The 20,481-nt window shown below is 43.0% G+C and overlaps 1 protein-coding gene across 5 annotated transcripts in view; it reads left to right on the top strand.

The window, feature by feature from the left end:
* TNRC6C (trinucleotide repeat containing adaptor 6C) overlaps positions 1-20,481 on the top strand; it is a 132,658-nt gene that overhangs the window by 62,028 nt on the left and 50,149 nt on the right. For 4 of the 5 annotated variants that reach the window (XR_013824962.1, XM_079903690.1, XM_079903689.1 and 1 more), the window contains one exon: positions 8,174-8,500. Coding sequence is in view for 3 of the 5 variants with exons in the window: in XM_079903690.1 (XP_079759816.1) it covers positions 8,174-8,500 (327 nt within the window). In the remaining 2 variants the exon portion in view is untranslated. Of the gene's footprint in view, positions 1-8,173; positions 8,501-11,714; positions 11,884-20,481 lie in introns of those variants that run through there. The other variant, XM_079903691.1, reaches the window with a different exon arrangement.

Raw genomic sequence — 20,481 nt, 5'->3', positions numbered from 1 at the left:
GCAGAAGAGAGAACGGGGTCGTCCAGAGTAGAATAAAAGGTAAGGAGGCTGGGTCAGCAAGGGCAGAGCCTTCTGTCTTGGTCTCCTAGAGATGGCAAGGTGTCGTACAAAAGTTTGAAAGGAGATCCTTCCTGAAGTCACCCAGACACCTGAAGGGACAGTCTAAACTTCCTGCCTATACTGTGGCCTGTTGTTTTGGAAAAGCAATGGTAGGAATTTATAAACTATTTGGACCCTGATGTGACAATGTCCCCTGAAATTTTTAACTGAAAGCGGAAAATTGTTTCTTGGAAAGAAAATTGTTGAAAGGACTTGCTTTCTTACATAAGGATTTAATATCTTACCTTTTCGCCAGCAGGTGTCGCTCTCATTTAAAATAAAAAAAGTAAAGGTTTATTAAAGAACCAGTGTCCAGCTTGCTGGAAGTTCTTTATTAGCTGTGTAGTTATTCACTGGATGCTATTCTAATTTCTTCTAAATAAAACAGATCATTTGTTGGCGATCCATATGAATCAAGCTAAAATTCCCATTGCCTTACTTTGTTCTACTGTGAAAATAGTGATGTGTCAGGTCGACTGGCTTCTGAGACTTTGTCATTGAGGTATCACCTTAGATCCCGGTCTGTTTGAGAAGAGGAATGTCAGAATTGCTTTGATACCCTAGCCTAGTTCTTTGGGCAGCGATAGATTGAGAAGAGAGTGTGGAGAGTCAAAACTGACCATTTGATTTATCTGTATTTTAAGAATAGATTCAGATTTTAAGAGTCTCTGTTTCTCAGTTGAGATTGTTAGTTGCCTGCTAGTTTCAAAGATCTGCAAAATACTACCTTAAAGAAGGTTTATCACTATCTCATGGAAAAGAGGCCAGAGGTGCAGTTTGGCAGGGTCAGAATTCTTGTTCCCTCTCCCCCGTCCCTCTGCTGAGTGACACTTCTCTTCCTTTTCCTCAGCATCCAGGGTGACCCCCCCCCCCAGACCACCAGCCACGACACTAGTATCTCAGGCAGCTAGAAATACAACCATGAGGGTGAGTGTGTGGGTAAATTGGGAATACCGTGCTTGCTCTGTACTCTGGGCCCTTGGTCTCGCTAGCTACTTTGCAAATATCTAGTGACATTTTTCTGTTTGTGAGATAAGGCGCTAGTACTTCAGCTGGCACAGAATTGTAAGGGAAAATCTCTCACCCGAAAAGGCTTGTGATCTACCACGACTGATGGTCCTTTATGAAAACAGACAGTTATTTAAATTTAACACATTTCTGAGAAGCCAACTCAAACTTTAACTCCTTCAAGAAGACAGTGCTGTTTCTAGACCAGCGCTATTCAGTAGAAATAGAATTCAGGCCACAAATGTGAGCCACATAAGGAACTTCACATATTCCAGGAGCAACATTTTAAAACTAAAAAGAAACAGGTGAGATTACTTTTAATATTTTTAATTCAATATATTCAAAATTTTATCACTTCAATACATCAATATAAAAATTAATGAGATTTTTGTGTACTGACTTTCTGAAATGCAGCGTGTATGTACTTAGAGCACATCTCAGTTCAGACATCAAGTGCTCGGTAGCCATATGTGGTTAGTGGCTACCATGTTGGGCAGTACATGGTTATCTTTCCGCTAAGTGACCAACTTCCAGTCTATACCACATGCTTCTGTGTCTTGTAACTTTTATTTCCCCTGTTGATTGTTGGTTCACTTAGGTGAGAAACACCTTATGCTTCAGTGCCTTCCTGCAACAGTCAGCACCATCCTGGGCTCAGCCCAGGAAATCCTGTTTGGCCTTTGGGTACTTTCAGTTTGAAGGGTGACAGCTTCCAAGCATCACCGTCCAGTACACAACTGAAGGTCAAGGCTGAACTAGAGCTGGGGGCAATATAGAACAGACAGTATTCGGGTGTCAGCCTAGAGTTGATGGTCCTAATCGTGAACCTGGATGGCCTCTCCGCAGAGTCCAGGGCAGAGGAATGAGGCCAAAGATTCGAAGTCTGCTTCTTGCTTCTGGTCAGAGGGCCAGCAGAGCAAATAGGAAGAAGAGGTGAGCAGCTCATCCAGTCTGTGTTGACAGGGTAACAGAGTGCATTCTGTTCTCGCAGCTCAGTGCTAGGCTGTATTAAGAGCACCTGGGTTTCTAAGAGAGCGATCAAATCTCTTCAACTTAAAGTGTTCCCTTTGTTTTCTTGAGTAATAGCATCATATTACCCTTCATTCAGTAATCATAAAGAGGGTGAGCCTCACAATTGGAGAGGAGACATGAAACTAATTAGTTAGTTATACTTATTTATTTATTAAAACAACGCTCACGCAAGACTTTGGCATATACATTACTTGGATTTTTCCCCTAAGAAATTTGTACGTCTGATGCTTAATATCATAGCACAAGAAGTTTCTAGTCCCTACAGCAGGAGCTGGTCATACTTTTCCTGTGAAGGGCCAGATAGTAAGTATTTTAGACTTCGTAGGCCATATATATATGGTCTCTGTGACATATTGTTCATTGTTTTTTTCCCTGCCTTTTAAAAATGTAAGAAACATTTAGTTCACCTGCTGGCTCCTGCCTTAATCAGCAGTTATTCACGCGGAAAGGGAAGACTGGCCTAGAGTACTTTCACTCTCAGAATGAGGCTGTCTTATAGAGACACAGATGTAGAAAACAAACGTATGGAAACCAAGGGGGAAAAGCGGGGTGGGGGGCTGGTGATGGTGGGATGAATTGGGAGATTGGAATTAACATATATACACTAATATGTATAAAATAGATAACTATTTTAAATAGATAACCTGCTGCATTAAAAAATTTTTTTAAAAAAGGGGGCTATCTTAGATATAAAAAGGACTACACATAATGCATCAGGCAGATAACACAAGGAAAATTGAGTATTTCATGTCAAATAACTTAGAACTGGTTGTTTAGATTCAAAACTAGTAACTGGGGCTTCCCTGGTGGCGCAGTGGTTGAGAGTCCGCCTGCCGATGCAGGGGACACGGGTTCGTGCCCTGGTCCGGGAAGATCCCACGTGCCGCGGAGCGGCTGGGCCCGTGAGCCATGGCCGCTGAGCCTGCGCGTCCGGAGCCTGTGCTCCGCAACGGGAGAGTGAGAGGCCCGCGTATCGCAATAAATAAATAAATAAATAAACTAGTAACTGATAACATTCATTTATTTCTTCATTTCTGTATCATGAATTCCTTTTCCTGTAAAGGTTTTGAAGAAAAATAGCCCTGAATTTGTCCTTTGATACTTTTCAAAAGATAACAGCAGTGTCATGGAAGACCAGTCCTGACAGCAACTGTCATCTTGGTTAGCAGACTTGGGCCGAGGGAGTCTGTGTGGATGAGGGTAAGACGGGGTGATTTCTTAGGCTCAGTGTGGGTTCTTTGCTTCTGAGTCCTTGCCAGTTGTTTCCTCCAGGTTTTGAGTTCAGGTAGGTTTTCTTCGTTTCCAGCCTTTGAACAGGCAGGATGATGGGTGGAAGCGCCTTGCCTGGTAGTAGCTGGCCAGCCGATGTTGGTTACTACAAAAGGAAACAGGTTTTGTAACAAGGGCAGGTAGGGCTCTCTAGTGGTTCTCTTGCTTCCTTCCTCCCTCTACTCCTCTTCCTCCTTTTCTTCTTCTGCTTCTTTTGAATTTTGTAGTAAAAGGAAAGAACCAGTTGCATTCAGACTGAGCTTCCTAAGAAGCAACTGCAAGGTCTAGAATAAAACCTTTGGGCCAGATACATTAAAATGTGCAGTTAAGTGAATTGATGCGCTGATGACATGTTTTTAAATAAATTTAGTGGTTCTAAGTTTCCCAGACAAGTGTACCTCTACTCTGCTCTCAATTTCGTTCGCAAAGTCCTAATGGAAAGTGAAAGAGACATCAAATTTGCTTCTCTGCTTTTCGTTTTTTGTCTTTTTAGTTAATAGACTTTATTTTTTTAGAGCAGTTTTAGGTTTACAGAAAGACTGGGCAGAAAATAAAGAGTTCCAATATATTCCATCTCTCCACCCCCAGCCCACCCTCAGTGTCTCCTGTTAGTAGTATCTGGCCTTGGTGTGGTGCATTTGTTACAGTGGATGAACCCGTATTGATACATTATTATTAACTGAAGTCCAGAGTTTACCTGTGCCTTCACTGTTTGTGTTGTACAGTTGATGGGTTTTGGCAAATGCCTCATGTTGTGTATCCGATCTCACAGTATCACAGTGTCACCACCCTGAAAGACTCCTGCACTCTGCCTGCTTATCCCTCCCTCCCTCCCTCCCTCTCCCCCGAGCCCGTCTCAACCACTGAGTGCCTTATGGTCTCCGTAGTTCTGCCTTTTCCAGAATGTTATATTATAGGAGTCATAGAGCATGTAGCCTGTCCAAACTGGCTTCTTTTACCTAATAAAATGCATTTAATGTCCCTCCATTTCTTTTTATGGATTGATAACTCATTTCTTTTTAACACTAACATTCCATTGTATGGATGTACCACGGTCTGTTTAGCCACTCACGTATAGAAGGACATCTTGGTTGCTTCCAGTTTTTGGCAATTATGAATAAAACTGCTGTGAACATTCATGTAGAGGTTTTTGTGTGTGGACATAAGTTTTCCACTCATTTAGGTAAATACTTAGAAACTTCTGCTACTTTAATTAGCTAAAGGCCAATATCAGGAAAAAATATATTTGAAGGCCCCTGTACATTTAAAAATCAACCTATAGGGACTTCCCTGGAAGTCCAGTGGTTAAGACACTGTGCTTCCACTGCAGGGAGTGTGGGTTAGATCCCTGGTCAGGGAACTAGGATCCCACGTGCTGCACGACGCGGCCAAAAATTTAAAAAAAAAAGGAAGTGTTAAAAATCAACCTATAATAGGTTTTATCACTTTCTTTAAAAAAAAAAAAAAAAGATGTAATGGATGTTCACCTAAGCAATATACAATGCTGAATGCATTGGGAAACACCCAAACTGGCCTAGGAGAGTCAGAGAAGGTTCTGAGGGGAAGTGACATTTAATTTGATATTTAAAGAATGACTAGGAATTACCATGTTTTATTGAATCTGAGATATGATCAATTGTTTTATGCATTATTTTATGCACCACTTAGAAAAAAAGCATTGCCTTTTAAACTGATACATACAACATCAATTATAAGATGCATCTCAGTTTGAGAGATGTTGAAATGCGGAAATATGTTGTTTTAGGACTCATGATACATGGTGGTTAGACAGAAGAGGGGGCACAATGGCCCAGAAGCAGGAAGTTCAGCATCGTGAAGTTAGAGGGGGCTGGAAAATTGGGCATTAGGACAGCTAACTGCTAGGACCTTGGACTTTTTCCTAAGGGCCGTAGGAATCCCCAAAGCCTTCTAAACCAGGGAGGCGATCTGCATCTCAGAAGGATCATGCTGGCCGCAGTGGATGATGGATTAGAAACAGGCTCTGGTCATGGCAAAAGGAATGGAAATTGAGGGAGTAGTTTGAGGGCTACTTAGGGGAGACATTTGGGAGCTAGAAATGTCAGCGTTTCGTGGTTGGTTGGATATAGGTTTGGGGAGATAGGGGGAGTAATCAAGGATGGAACCTGGGTTTCTGACTTGGAGCCATTTGCCGGAAGAACAACGGGAAGACTCAGAAGAAGAATGAGTCGAGAAAGCCGATGAGTGTTTGGGACACGCTGACTTTGAGGTGCCCGTAAGACTTCGATGTAGATATCTAATAGCCATCCAGGTCTCAGACCGGGACCACAGGGTTGATAAATGAAGCGTTGTGCGTAGATTAGATGACCCAGGATTAGCGTCTGCAGCAGAACCTTAAAGAGGCAGAAGAAGCAGCCTGTCATTGGGGAGCAGAAAAGAGTGGCTGGAGAGGTCAGAGGAAATCCAAGAAAGGACTTCCGGTGTCGTGGAGGCCCAGGAAGAGAGGCTCAGGACAGCCACAGCAGTCACCGCCAATACAGACGACTGAGAGGGCAAGCAGAGGAAGCTCAGGGGGGCATAGGGTTTCAGCCACAAGGAGGAAGAGGAGGGTGAGAGGACCTGGCTGAGAGGCACACAGCAGGTGAGGAAGCTGGACCAGAAGTGTGATGGAGGAGAGGAGAAGGAGGCCAGTCGGGAGGGGGGTGTGGGTCGAGAAGAGCCGGAGAGCCACTGTCTAGAGAGAGCAGAGGTGTGCGCATGTCTAAGTGCTGACCAGGAGCGCCTGGTTGCAGGGTGGCCACATCCTGGCCTGGTTACTGGTTGGAAATGTGCTCTCCTCCACTCCACACGCGAACTCGGTGGCCGGATTTCTCTTCTCTTTTACACTCAGCAATGTCCATCTACTAAGCCCTGGAAGAAAAAATATAAATATTTGTAAAACAAAGAATTAATCGAAGACCCAGTCTTCAACTTTGAGCCTTTATATCTGCTCTGGAGAATGTCATGAGTTGAAGATCCAGGACACACAAAGTCCCTGAGACGGGATCCAGAGCCGTGGAGGGAGCCGTCTTGTGGTGCCTCTCTGACACCATAGGCAGTGAGATGCCCCAGTATTTCATGTGCCACTGAGGAAGGGATGTGCCGTCGATGGTAAGACACATGCCGATGCAAGTGATTTTCATATGTGAAGAAACGTGAGTCTTGGAATTGGTAAATATAATACTAGCCTTGGATAGGAATAACAGAAGTGTGGGACAGAGAACAGTGTGATGTGTATTGTAGGAGCAGAAACCTGGTTTTTGCCTGCTGGTCTTTATTTCTTTGAAGAATAAGGTCCAGTTTATCTTCTGGGGATGGGAGATAAAGGCATTATCACTGGAGAGTGGAAGGTCTTTGAATGAGTCATTGACAGCAGTGGAACCAGGCAGACCCAGGAAATCATAGGCTGGTCAGGAAGCACTGAGCGTGTCCTGAGGTTAGGGCCCAGGAGTTCATAGTGATGCCAAACTGCACGGCTCTGTTTTCTTGAGAGACATAGCAGTCCGAGTCCAGGGTGGAGAGAGTGGACAGTGACAGTGGCTTCATCCAGAATTGAGGGTTTGCCAGGCAGGGTGACAGAAAAACAGTGGGCAGAGGCTTCGCGGATACTGACTGTGTACAATGGGGTTGCGGGGTGGACAGCAGAACCCATTACGGGAGGTGAGAAATGCGGGCTGATCGCAAGGGATAATAAAAGGCAAACAGCGTCGACTGGAAAGGTTTTTATAATGCTGCTTATACAAACAAGATATACAGAGAACTAGGTATAACTCGTTTTGCACATAGCTTTTACTCAATTCTGAAATCAAAGACATTTATAAATTAAGCCGAAAAATTTTTTTTTCAAATAACAGGGTAACATAATATTCTGGATATTAATGTTTCAAATTCAAGATGGAAATGAACTTGAGGCTCAGATTCTTTGGCACTTGACAGGCCTGTGCTCCGTTCCTCACTCAGGGCCACCACTCAGATCACCTTTTGCATTTGGCATGCTCACTAGCAGGGCTGTCACTCAACTCTCCTGCTCCTTTTTCCTGTTTACATTGCTGTGGAACCTTTGTTGATGCAGCACACTCTGATAGCGTTTTGGCTTTCACGTAATGCATCATTTGCAAATTAGCCTACGGGCATTCTTTTCCAATAAATCTGGGAGGAGTGTAGTGGTGCTATCGATATACCATCACCACAAATGCCTTAATTATTCAGGTAACCCAGAATGCGCATATATATATATATATTTTTTTTTTAGATTGTCTTCAGAATTAAAACAAATATATATATAAATTCATGGACATCTAATGATCCCTTAAATTTGAGAAACACAGACTGAGAGCAGTGATTCTCGAAGTGTGGGCCCAGGACCCAGGGCATCACCCTCACCTGGGAACTTATTAGAAATGCAGATTTGTAGTCTCCCCTCCCTTCCAACCACGTGAATTCCCCGGGCGGGTCCTAGGAATCAGGCCTTTAACCTGACTCCAGCTCAAGCTGAAGAGCTGCTGCTCTAACCCAGCGTGATCACCTGTCTTATAGATGAGGAAACTGGCCAAGAGCTACAGCTCAGGATCGAGGTTCATTTATAGGACAACTGGGTCTCAAGCCTGGAACTCTGGGCTTTCGTGGAGTTCGATTCCAAAGCTCTCCACTGTCATTTCTTCCTCAGTTTTTGGTTTTGTTTTCTTTGGTTTGGGTTGAAGGAGGTGATAACTAAAGTGTTGGGGTCTTTTCCTTTTGTTCCTTCTAGTGCCAGAACCTACTAAGACCTGTTCAAGCCAGCTCCAACCTGCCGGGACCAGTACCAGTACTTCCACCAGCACTCTCTCCAGCAGCAGCAATGGCAAACGTGCGTCTGCCGGTGGCCAGCAGCCAGCTGCATCCCGTTACCTGCCTCGCGAGGTGCCTCCACGCTTCCGCCAGCAAGAACAGAAGCAGCTGTTAAAGAGAGGTCAGCCACTGCCCACGGGGTCTCTGACCAGCGTGAGCCCCACCCAGGGTGCTGGGCCTGCAGGGCTGAGCCCTCCCCCGCTGCCTGGAGCCGGAGCACAGCTGCACCCCAGCAAGCCCCAGCCAGGTAAACCGCACAGAACCCGGCGTTCTTTCTATCTGAGAACTGGTTTGCTACTTTGAAATTGCTGCCCAGAAATAGAAATGGACATGTTTTGATCCGTGTTTACTGTACACTTAGTAAAGCTAGCTAGATGATAGCTCGATTCATTTCAATTAGATCTTAAGGTTTACTTCTAGTTCCCCCTACTAGGGGAATATATTGTTCCTCATACACTTTCAGATGGCATTAGCTACTTCAGCTAGTTTGTTGCTCACCAGAAACTAAAGGTCTATGTCAGTACATATAAATCTGCCAAGGCAGATGCTTTAGAACCCTGCAGTGAACACTTCAAAATAAAACCCTTTTCCCTCAGGTTACTAGGATATCTCATGACTGCACACATACTTTCTGTGCAGGGAGGTAATAGCATTTTATGGGGAGCGGTGTTTCTAAGTAACTTATTCAAGCATCCTGAGGCAACCCTGCCTGCTGTCTCCCCGTGCTCGGCCCCTGCGGTGTCTGGGGCTCTACGCCGCCTGCTGCTTGTTGTGTCCTTGCCTGCAGTTCAACGATAACTTTCTCTGGGCTCCCAGGAGAGCTCGCAACTTGCTCATTTGCTTTCCAGCTTCCAGAATGTCAGCATCTCTCATCTCCTCTCTCTCCTGTTCCCATCTTCTTGACCTCATGGATTTACACTTTTAACAATTTCTTTGCTGGAGTTTCAGGGAAATTTTTGGAAGAGCAAAGTACATGTGTTTGACTGCCATGAATCTCTGATCTTCTTAAATCTTTACGTTTCAAGTAATTTAACTAACAATTGGCAATGGTTCTGGCATCGAAAGCGTATTTGCTGATAGTAGTGAAATTCAGGTCTGTAATTAGAGAGTCAAGGAGGCTTCTTGTGTTAGATTAGAATTTAAAAGAAACATGTCACAATTCATATTAATATTTGTTTTCCTTCATGTGCTGCCTTTTTATATGGGGAATAATTCCAGCATGACATAGAAGTATTTATAGCAGAATTTCTCAAAACCATGACTTTGTGGTTTTATTTGGAACAAATATTTTTAGACAGCTTTGCCATGTCTCTTCAAATAGTCTTTACTTTCATCTGCTAAATTCCTGGTAGAGGCGATGTAGGTCAGTGATTTTCAGCAAAAAGCTAGGAAGGAAAGAAATGATCAAATATATTCACTGAATATAATCCCATCTGCTTAACTGCAACCAGTTTATAGTCAAACGTATGGTTACTTTCCACACTGAAATATGGTTCTCCGACCAATCTTAACAGAGACAAAGATTGTATAGTCAGACCTGTATAGCTTGGGGTGTTGATTTAAGACGCTTAAAAAACTGAAAAACTGAAAAAGAAGTGTAACAGCCCTGCTTTTTTCTGGGCTTATCTCATTGTTATAAGATTAGTTGGCAGTCTTGCATCAGTGTTCTCACCAAATGCGAGAGGTGCAAGATGTTACTGGTATCTTCTTAGATAAGGAGAAAGTAATCAAGAAACTGATTCAGTAAAATTTTATATGAAAGTAATATTCTTTAAGAAAGTATCTGGCTCTGTAATTATAATATCCTTCTCCAGAAAGTTATTCCTAGTTGTTTGTACTTTTTAAAATATATACATTGAAGACTAAATCATCATTTTATACATAAAAACATCTTGAGAAATGGAATCAATCTATATATTTATATTAATAAAATAAGAAATGATTGATTTTTTTGGCTCCCAAGCAAAAGTCTTTGTTTTACACCAATTGCATCTCTTCGCCAGCAGTCTCTGGTATCACAGCTTCAGAGGTCCCTTCGGAAACCTGTCCTGGTTTCCTAGTTCCTAATGCAGTCTCCGTCTCTCTGCCGGGCTCAGTGCCCTTCCCAGCCTTGTCCAGCCAGCACGTTTCCTTCTGTCCCCGGGTCCTGCTTTCCGTTCTGATTGGGATTGTTTCCGTCTGGCTTCACAAATAGGCCACACTCAGTGTTGCCTTTCCCAGCACATGCACACACCTGATCGCCCTGCCCCTTTCTGTCTGCAAATCACAGTCACCCACCCTCCGTGAAGCCCCTTGAGTATTTCTGTCCTCAAGCTCCTCTTGAAGCTGTAGGATGCTCCATTCATCCGCAACATGCAGCCTCACACGCACTGTATACTGTGTAACCTGTATTGTATCCTAAAAGGACAGTGTCCGAACCTCTGTGTGACTAGTTGAGCAAAGTGAAAGGAACTGAACTGAAGGGGAAGTCCTGGCAGCCGGCACTGGTTATGCCACAGCCAGTACTTCCATTTCTCACCTAAAATGAGACTTCTAAGGTCCTTTCCCTGGAATCTCCAACTCAAACCCGCTTCCAAAGAGCTCGCTTGATTTTGTCAATGCAAAGCATTGCTGGGACGCCATCCCATGTCCTAGTGGAATCAGCACAGGGACCTAGGTGGGCGTCCCCGGGCATGGAGGCAGTGTGGCAGTGTGGTCAAGAGACAGGTCCGATTCGTTTTCCAGACCCACGACCCCTGTGTGACCTTGTCACTTAGCCAACTGGCAAAAATTTTAACTGATAAGTGTATATAGTCGTATATGTGTAGTGATTCACCCTATTAAGCTTCCAGAAAAATGTTATTTTCTATTCAGACTATGTTTTTGCCAACCTGCAGTATAACTCCAGCTTGAAACACTTGAGAGCTTTTATCTTTTTTAAAAAAGAAAAAACTCTTTCTCGCTGCGCTTAAGGCAGAACAATGTATTGTTTTGGTGGCTACTTTGCACATTCGTAAACTGAGGCTTTGATTAATACGCGGTAGTGTTTGCTACTTAGATCTTTTGTAGATAGAAGCAGGAAAGAAGTTGGACACGTGCCAATTTACATATGGGGCTCATTTAGAAAATTATAGCTAGTGTTGGTATGCCGAACGTTTAGTGTGTGTTCAGGAAAAGCGGGAAAGAGGAAGGAACGGAACACAAAGGAGTAGGAAGGAGCAGCGGTTTATTTGCATGCAGCCAATGGGCAACGCGCCCTTGCTCTTTTGGCAGACTTTCAAAAAACAGAGGAAAAGTGGCTCTGGTGCTGCTGTAACTGGGTCCTGTAGTGAAAATGGCTGTGACAATTGAACGAATTTTAAGAGGCAGGAAGATCGGTTTAGTGTCAGCTGCAATTAGATAATCAGAGCTTTCAAGTCCTCTCCGCGGATGCCTCCCCCCGCCCCTCCCGCTGGAGGGGGTGATCGGCTCCCTCCCGGGAAGGGAAGGGCAACGCCAGCTCCTGCCCCGCGGGCGCCTGCAGGTCGCCGGGCGCAGCCAGCACGGAGCCTCCCGGTGACGACAGCCGGCGGCCCGGGGCGCGCGGCGACAGGGTGGAGCTGGGAACCCGCGCTGCCCTAGATGCGGGCGCCCGGGCGTTCGGCGCGCAAGGTAGCGTCTCCAGGGGGTGGGCGGCCCCTCTCCGCAGGTACTTTCGCCCCCGCGGCCCGCAGAGCCGCAGAAACAGAGCCGACACGGAGCAGACAGCAGCTGCTTCTCCAGGGCCTCGGACGGGGCGCGAGGGGCGCGCAGACGACGCGTAAGATGGCGCCCCCGTCGCTGCGCGCGGAGCTGCTCCGGGCCCCGCGCCGCCGCCCCCGCGGCCGCCCCGCTCGGCAGTGCCTCTCACAGGGTCTGACCGCGGAGGAAGCAGCCTCGTTTCCTGCCGTTTTGAAGAAAAACAAGGCAATAAGCGTTTGCTTTTGGACACTTTAATTATTGTTTGCAGTAAACCTTTCACTTGGTTCTGCATTTCATAATTCCTTCCGTTGATAGAAATTGACGAAGGAGGTGTCTCGGAGTCTGTCCAGTGACGGAATTCTGAACTCAGAGCACTTTCTCCACAAGATTTTTACGCACACTCAAGGCAGTGGAGAGGGAGGTGGCTTCGGTTCTCCAAAGCTGAAAACGATGGTTTCGTTGATCCCGCCCCTTGAAACCGAGGACTGTGTGTTATCAGTAAGCGTAGCACTCATGTGTTTTCAACTATGGAAGGCATTTGGAATGACTTTATGATTTATTATTCTGTCATTTCGGTTAAAAGGACTGCGGTGAGAAAGAATGGACTACGTACTGTTTGTCAGTGTTAGCAATAATTAAGCACCCCGCGCACTGCTGAGTAAATCTTGCCCGCGCTTCCCTACCTGATTAATGTGACGCCTAATTAAAAGCTCGCTCACTGTAGCTTCAGGAAGCTCTTCGTTAAACACTTTTTCTGGAAAATTTTATCTTTACATGGTAACATTTTGGAATTTAAAAAAAGAAGAAAGCTTTTTTCTTTAAACCATGCTATCGTGTGATCCTTCTTAATCACCTAAGACTGTTTATGTTACTTACATTTTTATAGAGACACCTATTTTTAGAACGTGTAAACCATTCAAACAGCAGGAAAAAAGTGAATTTAACATTTGGTGATAGAATGTTGTAATGGAAGGAGCACTGGAATTTTATCCTGAAGATAGGCATTTCTGTTCAGTCCTTACTGGTTATTGGTTATACCACCTTTTCCAAATCTGGCCTCTGAGCCTCTGTTTCCCCATCTGTAAAACAGATGTAGTTTGTAAGGTTCAGTTCATTTAATGTGTGTGGAAATACGTAGAACTTGAAAGTGCTATGAAATATGTGGTGTCTTAGGGATAGGAAGACTTATTTATAAACTCTCTCAAACTTGCTGCATAACAGATGCGTGGATCTTAGCCTTTACCAGCTCCTGTGGGCTTATCCTGGAGAGTTGAGAACAACTCACAAGAGAATCCAGTCTTGGTTTATTTTAGAGCTTTCATTCATTTCAAAATGCCTGTTCCCACAAGTCAGTCATTTCACAAATTTCGTTCATAGAGTCTTTTAGACTATAACTAGAAGATGGGTTTGTGAATTGATAGCACAGTCAAGAGACTTTGGTTTATGAAAGGCATGTTATTCAAATATTTTTGAAGTCATAAATTCTCCCAAGAAGAATGGTGTGCTTTAAACATAAAGAGAGTAATAGCCTTAAAAATGTAACACGTTTTCATTTTAGAGATAAATTCTAGTGTCAGAATATGTGGTGGTGGTGGTGGGGTATTGCTGGTGCTACTGGTGATGATGGTGGTGGTGGTGATGGTGGGAGTGATAATGCTATTGATGTGATGGTGGTGTTGGTGATGATGACGATGAGCGGCAAGAGAGGAGAGACTTCAGGGGCTCCCCAGAACAGAACTAGTCAAACTGTGCTCCTCAGATACCCACAGAAGACTTTAAAGGAGTCTGAGTGGTGAAAGGATGGTGGGAGTGGGGAAAGCCTAATTTTTCCAAAGTGGCTTTAGGTTTAACTCCTTTGTGTTTTGGGGAAGTAGGTTCTGCTCTTTGTTTTCTGTTGTCTGGTTTTTACCACTGCACTAAGAAGACGGTGAGTGGTATTTTCAAATCAACTTAAGTCTATATTTGAAAATCAAAAATATTGCATTAAAATCATAACTTTCTGCTTTCTAGTTTTCAAGTCCTTTCCAGCTTTTAAATGCATTTATGTATTCAAACTTTTTTTTTTTTTTTTGCCTGCGCAGGATGTGGTATCGTAGTTCCCCAACCAGGGATCAAACCAGCACCCTCTGCATTGAGAGTTCCAAGTCTTAACCACTGGACTGCCAGGGAAGTCCCCAAACTATTTTTTTTTTTAATATATTAAAGTACATAGGACACAGTTGATTCCCATTTTAAAACTTTTTGAGAAGGAAAAAAATGAGAAAACAAGTTAAAGTGAAAGAAGGAAAATAAAAAGCTAGAGCAAAGAGTGGCACCTTTGTGCTTCATGCTCGTCTCGGCACAGAAAGTTCTTTGAGGGGAGACTAGGTCTTGTTCATCTGTGCAGTGTTTGTGAGCTCATCGGTAGGGCTGTTGAACATGCTTGTTCAGCAGAATGTGAGTGTCTCAGGGAACTGTCATCGGAGGACACCGTGACTAGAGTCACACAGGAACAGGCTCTGTACGGGGCCCCAAACTGTAGGAAGAGAGGACCCTGTAAAGAAAGATCCTGGGGCTAAGAGCTTTCTTTAATGTACCAGAACTGGGAACACTAAGGAGCAAGGCCGAAAATCAAATTGTAGAACCACGGCATAGAGGAATTTTTACCATTTAGCCTTAACTTTTTGGTTTTTAATGTATTTAATGTTCATTTTGACCCTATAAACACCCCCAAATGTGGTATTATCTTGGAAAAATCCATATATCATTTTGGTGTTCCTGAAGTTTAATTACAGTGAAAGACATTGTAATATTTGTCTCTTTCATTTTGTTTCCTTATCCCCTGTTTCCATTACAACTAAAAACATTTTAAGTAGAAAAATATTTTTAGTGGCTTACATGGTAATAACACATATAAATGTATATAGCAAATTAACTTGTTAGCCTCACTTTAAGCCCCTCCAAATAGTTCCTCATATAAGGGTGGCCGTCTTTGCAAGCTTAGGACAGAAGTCCTCACCTGGAAATGGACTTGAGCTGTTCCGTGCACTGGTGAGAATTGAGCTTCTCCTTTAGGTTCCTTTAGTAGCAGTGATCCCCTGTCCTTTATACCGTCTGTGCCAAAACACAGGTGTAAGTACCCGTTCAGTAAAACTCCCTTGGTGTTTGGGGGACATTTCTTTTTTTCTTCCTTCCTTCCTTCTTTTTTTTTTTTTTGCCACACCACACAGCTTGAGTGATCTTAGCTCCCTGACCAGGGATTAAACACAGGGCCACAGCAGTGAAAGCACCGAGTCCTAACCACTGGATTGCCAGGGAATTCCCAGGGGGACATTTCATCTCATGCTTTCACCTCCTTCCCTCTTTTATCTCCTCTCCTCTAGCCTTCTCTCTCTCGTCTCCTTTCCCACCATGTGTACCGAGTTCCAGAACACTTAGCTCCCCTTTGAGTTAGGAGCACTGGTCTCCTGGCATGCACCACTTGCAGACACGTTCTCGCCTTTGAGAAGAGTGTCCTGTTGAGCGGATGACAACACGTAGATTCCGCAGTGCTTGTTGGAGGGAGCCCCCACTGGATCCAGCTACTGAAGCAGGTGATGGAGGGGTGAAGAGGGGAGAAGAGTGGTGCTAATGGTCTTTTAAGGAGCTGGATGAAGCACCTGCAAGGATGCGTGAGTCCACACGGAGAGACTGCTGATGAGCTGCACATTAACATCTGAGCTTCTGACTTGCTTCTCCCGGGACTGAGGGCGGATCCGCTCGGAGGTCTTGCAACCGCCCCAGACTCAATATGTCTGGATCTCAGTCCGTCATCTCCCTTTCTTCTCTCCTTCCCAGAACTGCCCTTACTCCAGTGTTCCCTATTATAGTTTAATATAGTTCCCTGTGCTCTACAGTAGGTCCCTGTTGTTTATCTATTTTATATATAGTAGTGTGTATCTGTTAATCCCAAACTCCTAATTTATCCCTCCCCCCGTCCCCTTTGGTCACCTTAAGTTTGTTTTCTATGTCTGTGAGTCTGTTTCTGTTTTGTAAATAAGTTCATTTGTATAACTTTTTTAGATTCCACATACAAGTGATATCACATGATATCTTCTTTCTCTGTCAGTGGGCATTTAGGTTGCTTCCATGTCTTGGCTATTCTAATAGTGCTGCTGTGAACATAGGGGTGCGTGTATCTTTTCCAGTTATAGTTTTGTCTGGGTATATGCTCAGGAGTGGTATTGCTGGATCATATGGTAACTCTGTTTTTAGTTTTTTAGGGAACATCCGTACTGTTCTCCATAGTGGCTGCGCCAATTTACATTCCCACCAAAAGTGTGTGAGGGTTTTCTTCTCTCCAGCATTTATTATTTGTAGACTTTTCAGTGATGGCCATTCTGACCAGTGTGAGGTGATACCTCGTGGGTTTGATGTTAAGGACCTTTTGAAGTGTGTGAGTAGGGCATTCATGATCTGCTGGAGGTGCATTTGGAAAGACTGCATTACTGAGAAGAAAGGTGCATTACTGAGAAGAGACTGGAGAGAAGCAGGAATGGGTCTGGGGGAGACAGTTAGAAATTCTCCTAGATTCTCATAGGAGAATCCAGTCGTAGTAAGTGAAAGTGTCCTAGAGACTCCAGTGTGTAAACGCACAGGCGAGACTTCATCCTGCCCTCTGTCGGCCCGGGTGCTGGGGCTCCTGCCAGCACTGCCTCGTTGGTGCCGAGCTGGCTCTGCTTGCCCTTGAGCTCTTCCTCTCCACCCCAGGGAAGGACTGAGCGGTGGAACTTGATCACTGTGGGGGCCATCCCTTCAGCAGACAGACACACTTGTTAGAAAGAGCCCAGGCTGCACGGCGATGCTACATACCCTTGATACACCTTTATGGATGTGTCTTTTTTTTTAACCTAATGACTAATATTTTTCATGAAATTTGGGATTTTTAAAATTTACGTGAATGAAAAAAATCCTTTTTCTCACAGGATTATCTCCTTAATTCCAACGTTAGCCTTTGGTCCTTGGCCCTTTGTTGCTCTTGTAAAGCTCTAAGGGCAGAGGACTATCCTTGAAAGTAGAGAATTCAGGTATTTATCAGCATGTTGATTCAGTGTTTTTCATGTAATTTTTCTCCTCCTTGTTTTCCATCTCCCTTTTTCAGGTTTAGTTACTGTATTTTTTTTTTTCTTTTTTGGCTGCACTGCACAGCTTGTGGGATGTTAGTTTCCCAAACAGGGATTGAACCCGGGCCCTCGGCATTGAGAGTGTGGAGTCCTAACCACTGGACCGCCGGGGAATTCCCTAGTTACTGTATTAAATTCATTACTTGCCTTACCCTCTCTCTGTCTCATAGAGAAGTTTATAAATTATTTTATCTTGTAAAATGTAGGATGTTCTATAGCTCAAAATGTAATGATCTAGATTTATTTTTCTCACAAGCAACAACATTGCTCCTACATTTTATCATCTCATAATGTCAGAAATTAAATAATATTTACTATTTACAGTTTTATGTTTTGATTATAAATATTTGTAGAAAATTCCAAAACAAAACCATCTGAGTAGGAGGATGGCATATTTTGGAATTGTTTTACATTATTTATTGAAAACTCATTGGGTTTTATGGTTTTTTTATATGCAAACGATGTAGTTCTTGGATTGTTCATTTTAAACGAAATAAATCAGTTTGATTATAAAAATGCTTTACATGTGAAAAGATACTCAACATTACTAATCATTAAGGAGAAGCAGATCAAAACCACAATGAGATACCACTTCACACCCATTAGGCTGGCTGTTATTCAAAAATCAGAATATAACAAGTGTTGGCAAGGATGTGGAGCAATTGGAACCCTGGTGTATTGCTGGTATAGTGTTTCATCTTCGGATGAGGGATAGTGGTGATGGTTTCACAAAATGAATGTACTTAACACTGCTGAATTATATACTCAAAAATGGTTAAAATGGAAAATTATATTTTGTATATTTTACCAGAAAAAAAATCTTCTCTCCAATATTGTAGTTGAGATTGACAGTGTCAAATATGTTGCTAGGTATTTTTTTGTGTGACTCTTAATGTAGTATATATAAACTCTAGATTATAAATTTTAGAGCTGAGAACTTTAGGGCTTAGGTAGTTAGTTCATCATCATCTTTGTAGAGTTGAGAAATGACTTAAGATTGTTCAGCTAATTGGTGGCTTTAGCTAAAACTCATATTTGGTTCTATACATTGATTCTTTTGTTTGTCCAACAGACATTTATTGGTTGCCTAATATGTAGCAAGCATTATGGATGTAAAACCTTGCTAGGCCAGGCTGGTAACCTGCTACTGCTGGGTGCAGGTTGCAGTGAGTGCTCTCCAAGTCAAGAGGTAGGTGGCCCGCCTTTGGGTAAACCTTGTCCCTGCAGAGGCAAGACCGAGGGAGAGTGAACTGTGGTAGGTTTGCTGACAAAAAGTGATAATCTTTGGTTTTTGTTTGTTTGTTTTTAATTGGGGTATAGTTGTTTTACAATGTTGTGTTAGTTTCTACTGTACAGCGAAGTGGAGTTCCCTGTGCTATACAGCAGGTTCTCATTAGTTATCTGTTTTATACATATTAGTGTATATATGTCAGTCCCACTCTCCCAATGCATCCCACCCCACCTTTCCCCACTTGATGTCCATACGTTTGTTCTCTACGTCTGTGTCTGTATTTCTGCCTTGGAAACTGGTTCATCTGTACCATTTTTCTAGATTCCACATATATGCATTAATATATGATATTTGTTTTTCTCTTTCTGACTTCACTCTATATGACAGTCTCTAGGTCCATCCATGTCTCTACAAGTGACCCAATTTCATTCCTTTTTATGGCTGAGTAATATTCCATTGTATACATGTACCACACCTTATCCCTTCATCTGTCAATGAGCATTTAGGGATAATCTCTGTTTTTTAACTTGGTCTTATTTTCAGTGTTAAATGATGAGTGGCTCATTGATCTCTTTATTTTGAGGGCCACCAGGGAAGCCCTCGTTGATCTCTTTAAATTGGTTATTACATAAGCTAGTTTTTATAGTATAGGCAAAACCAACAGAGGAAATTGTCATAAACCAGGGTAGCAGAGCCAACCCCTAATATCAATATTTGGCAATAAAGAACTTCATTGTTTTATGGTAATTTAGATACTTAAAGTTTTCTGTTGCCTATCTTCATTTTCCCTTTGTAGTTTTCACCTGGAATTACCTGCCTACTTTTTTTTTTTAATATTTACTTCTTTATTTTCTTAAGAACAAAAGCCTCGGATTTCCCAGGTTGCGCAGTGGTTAAGAATCTGCCTACCAATGCAGGGGACATAGGTTCGAGCCCTGGTCTGGGAAGATCCCACATGCCTCGGAGCAACTAAGCCCGTGCGCCACAACTACTGAAGCCCACGCGCCTAGAGCCCGTGCTCTGCAGCAAGAGAAGCCACCGCAGTGAGAAGCCCACACTCGCCGCAACTAGAGAAAGCCTGTGCGCAGCAACGAAGACCCAATGCTGCCAAACATTTTTTTAAAAGAAGAATAAAAACCTCTTACAAGCGACACAGTTGATTTTTTTTTTTTGACCACGCCATGCAGCACATGGGATCTTAGTTCCCCTACCAGGGATTGAACCCGTGCCCCTGGCACTGGGAACATGGAACCTTAATCACTGGACTGCCAGGGAAGTCCCTACCTGCCTACTTTAGAATCACCTAGACCATCATTCTAAATTCATCACATTCCTTTTAGTCGCGGCCAGTTAGCTCAGTTGGTTAGAGCGTGGAGCTGATAAATTCATTACATTCCTTTTAAATCAGGCAACAAAAGTCATTTGTTTGGGTTTTTTTTTTTAAGGTTGAAGTTAGTTTTGGTATGTTCTTTCTAGTGATGGTGATAATTCTTTGAATACTTCCTCTTTTAGCTCCATCAAACTATAAAAGAGATTGCGGGGGGGAACCCAGTTTTACTGTCCATGAGTAAGATATTTCTTGTTGAAATTAATTTGCAGAGAACATAATAATGAAAGTGTTCTAAAAGAGAAGAAATATTTAATTGCAATTATCTGTATATCATACTATTTAAAGAAACTGTCAACGATTTCTAAACTGTGTGAGGTCTTGAGTGATGCATACTTCGAATAAAGTCTATTGGAAAATTCGTTGGAATATAAGTTTGATTGCAATGTTAGAAATACCCCAAAAATTAGGAAATTAAAGGAGGTAAATAACAGATACCAAATACTAACTTCTTTAAAAGGATCATAAGAGTGAAAAGATATAAATACTGTAGAAGATATCGTATAAAGTTATTCTGGGGATCTCCAAAGAAAAGACTAAATTAAGGAAGTAGAAAGCAACTGTAGAAGGAATCCATAGAGATCCGAGAAGATACCAGATATAGCGCTGAGAATATTTTTTATTAATGCACAGGAAACCAGGATAAACCATAATCACTGGTAATAACAGATAAAGTAGTATAAATGTAATCAAATCGTTCTAACTCTTGTACCCTTGATAACATGAGAGATCATTTTCTAAAACCACTTCTCTCTCTCTCCCTCCATCCC

Source organism: Stenella coeruleoalba, assembly GCF_951394435.1.
Source record: "Stenella coeruleoalba genome assembly, chromosome: 19".
In the NCBI taxonomy this organism is placed as follows: Eukaryota; Metazoa; Chordata; class Mammalia; order Artiodactyla; family Delphinidae; genus Stenella; species Stenella coeruleoalba.
This window is presented reverse-complemented; position numbering and strand designations above follow the sequence as displayed.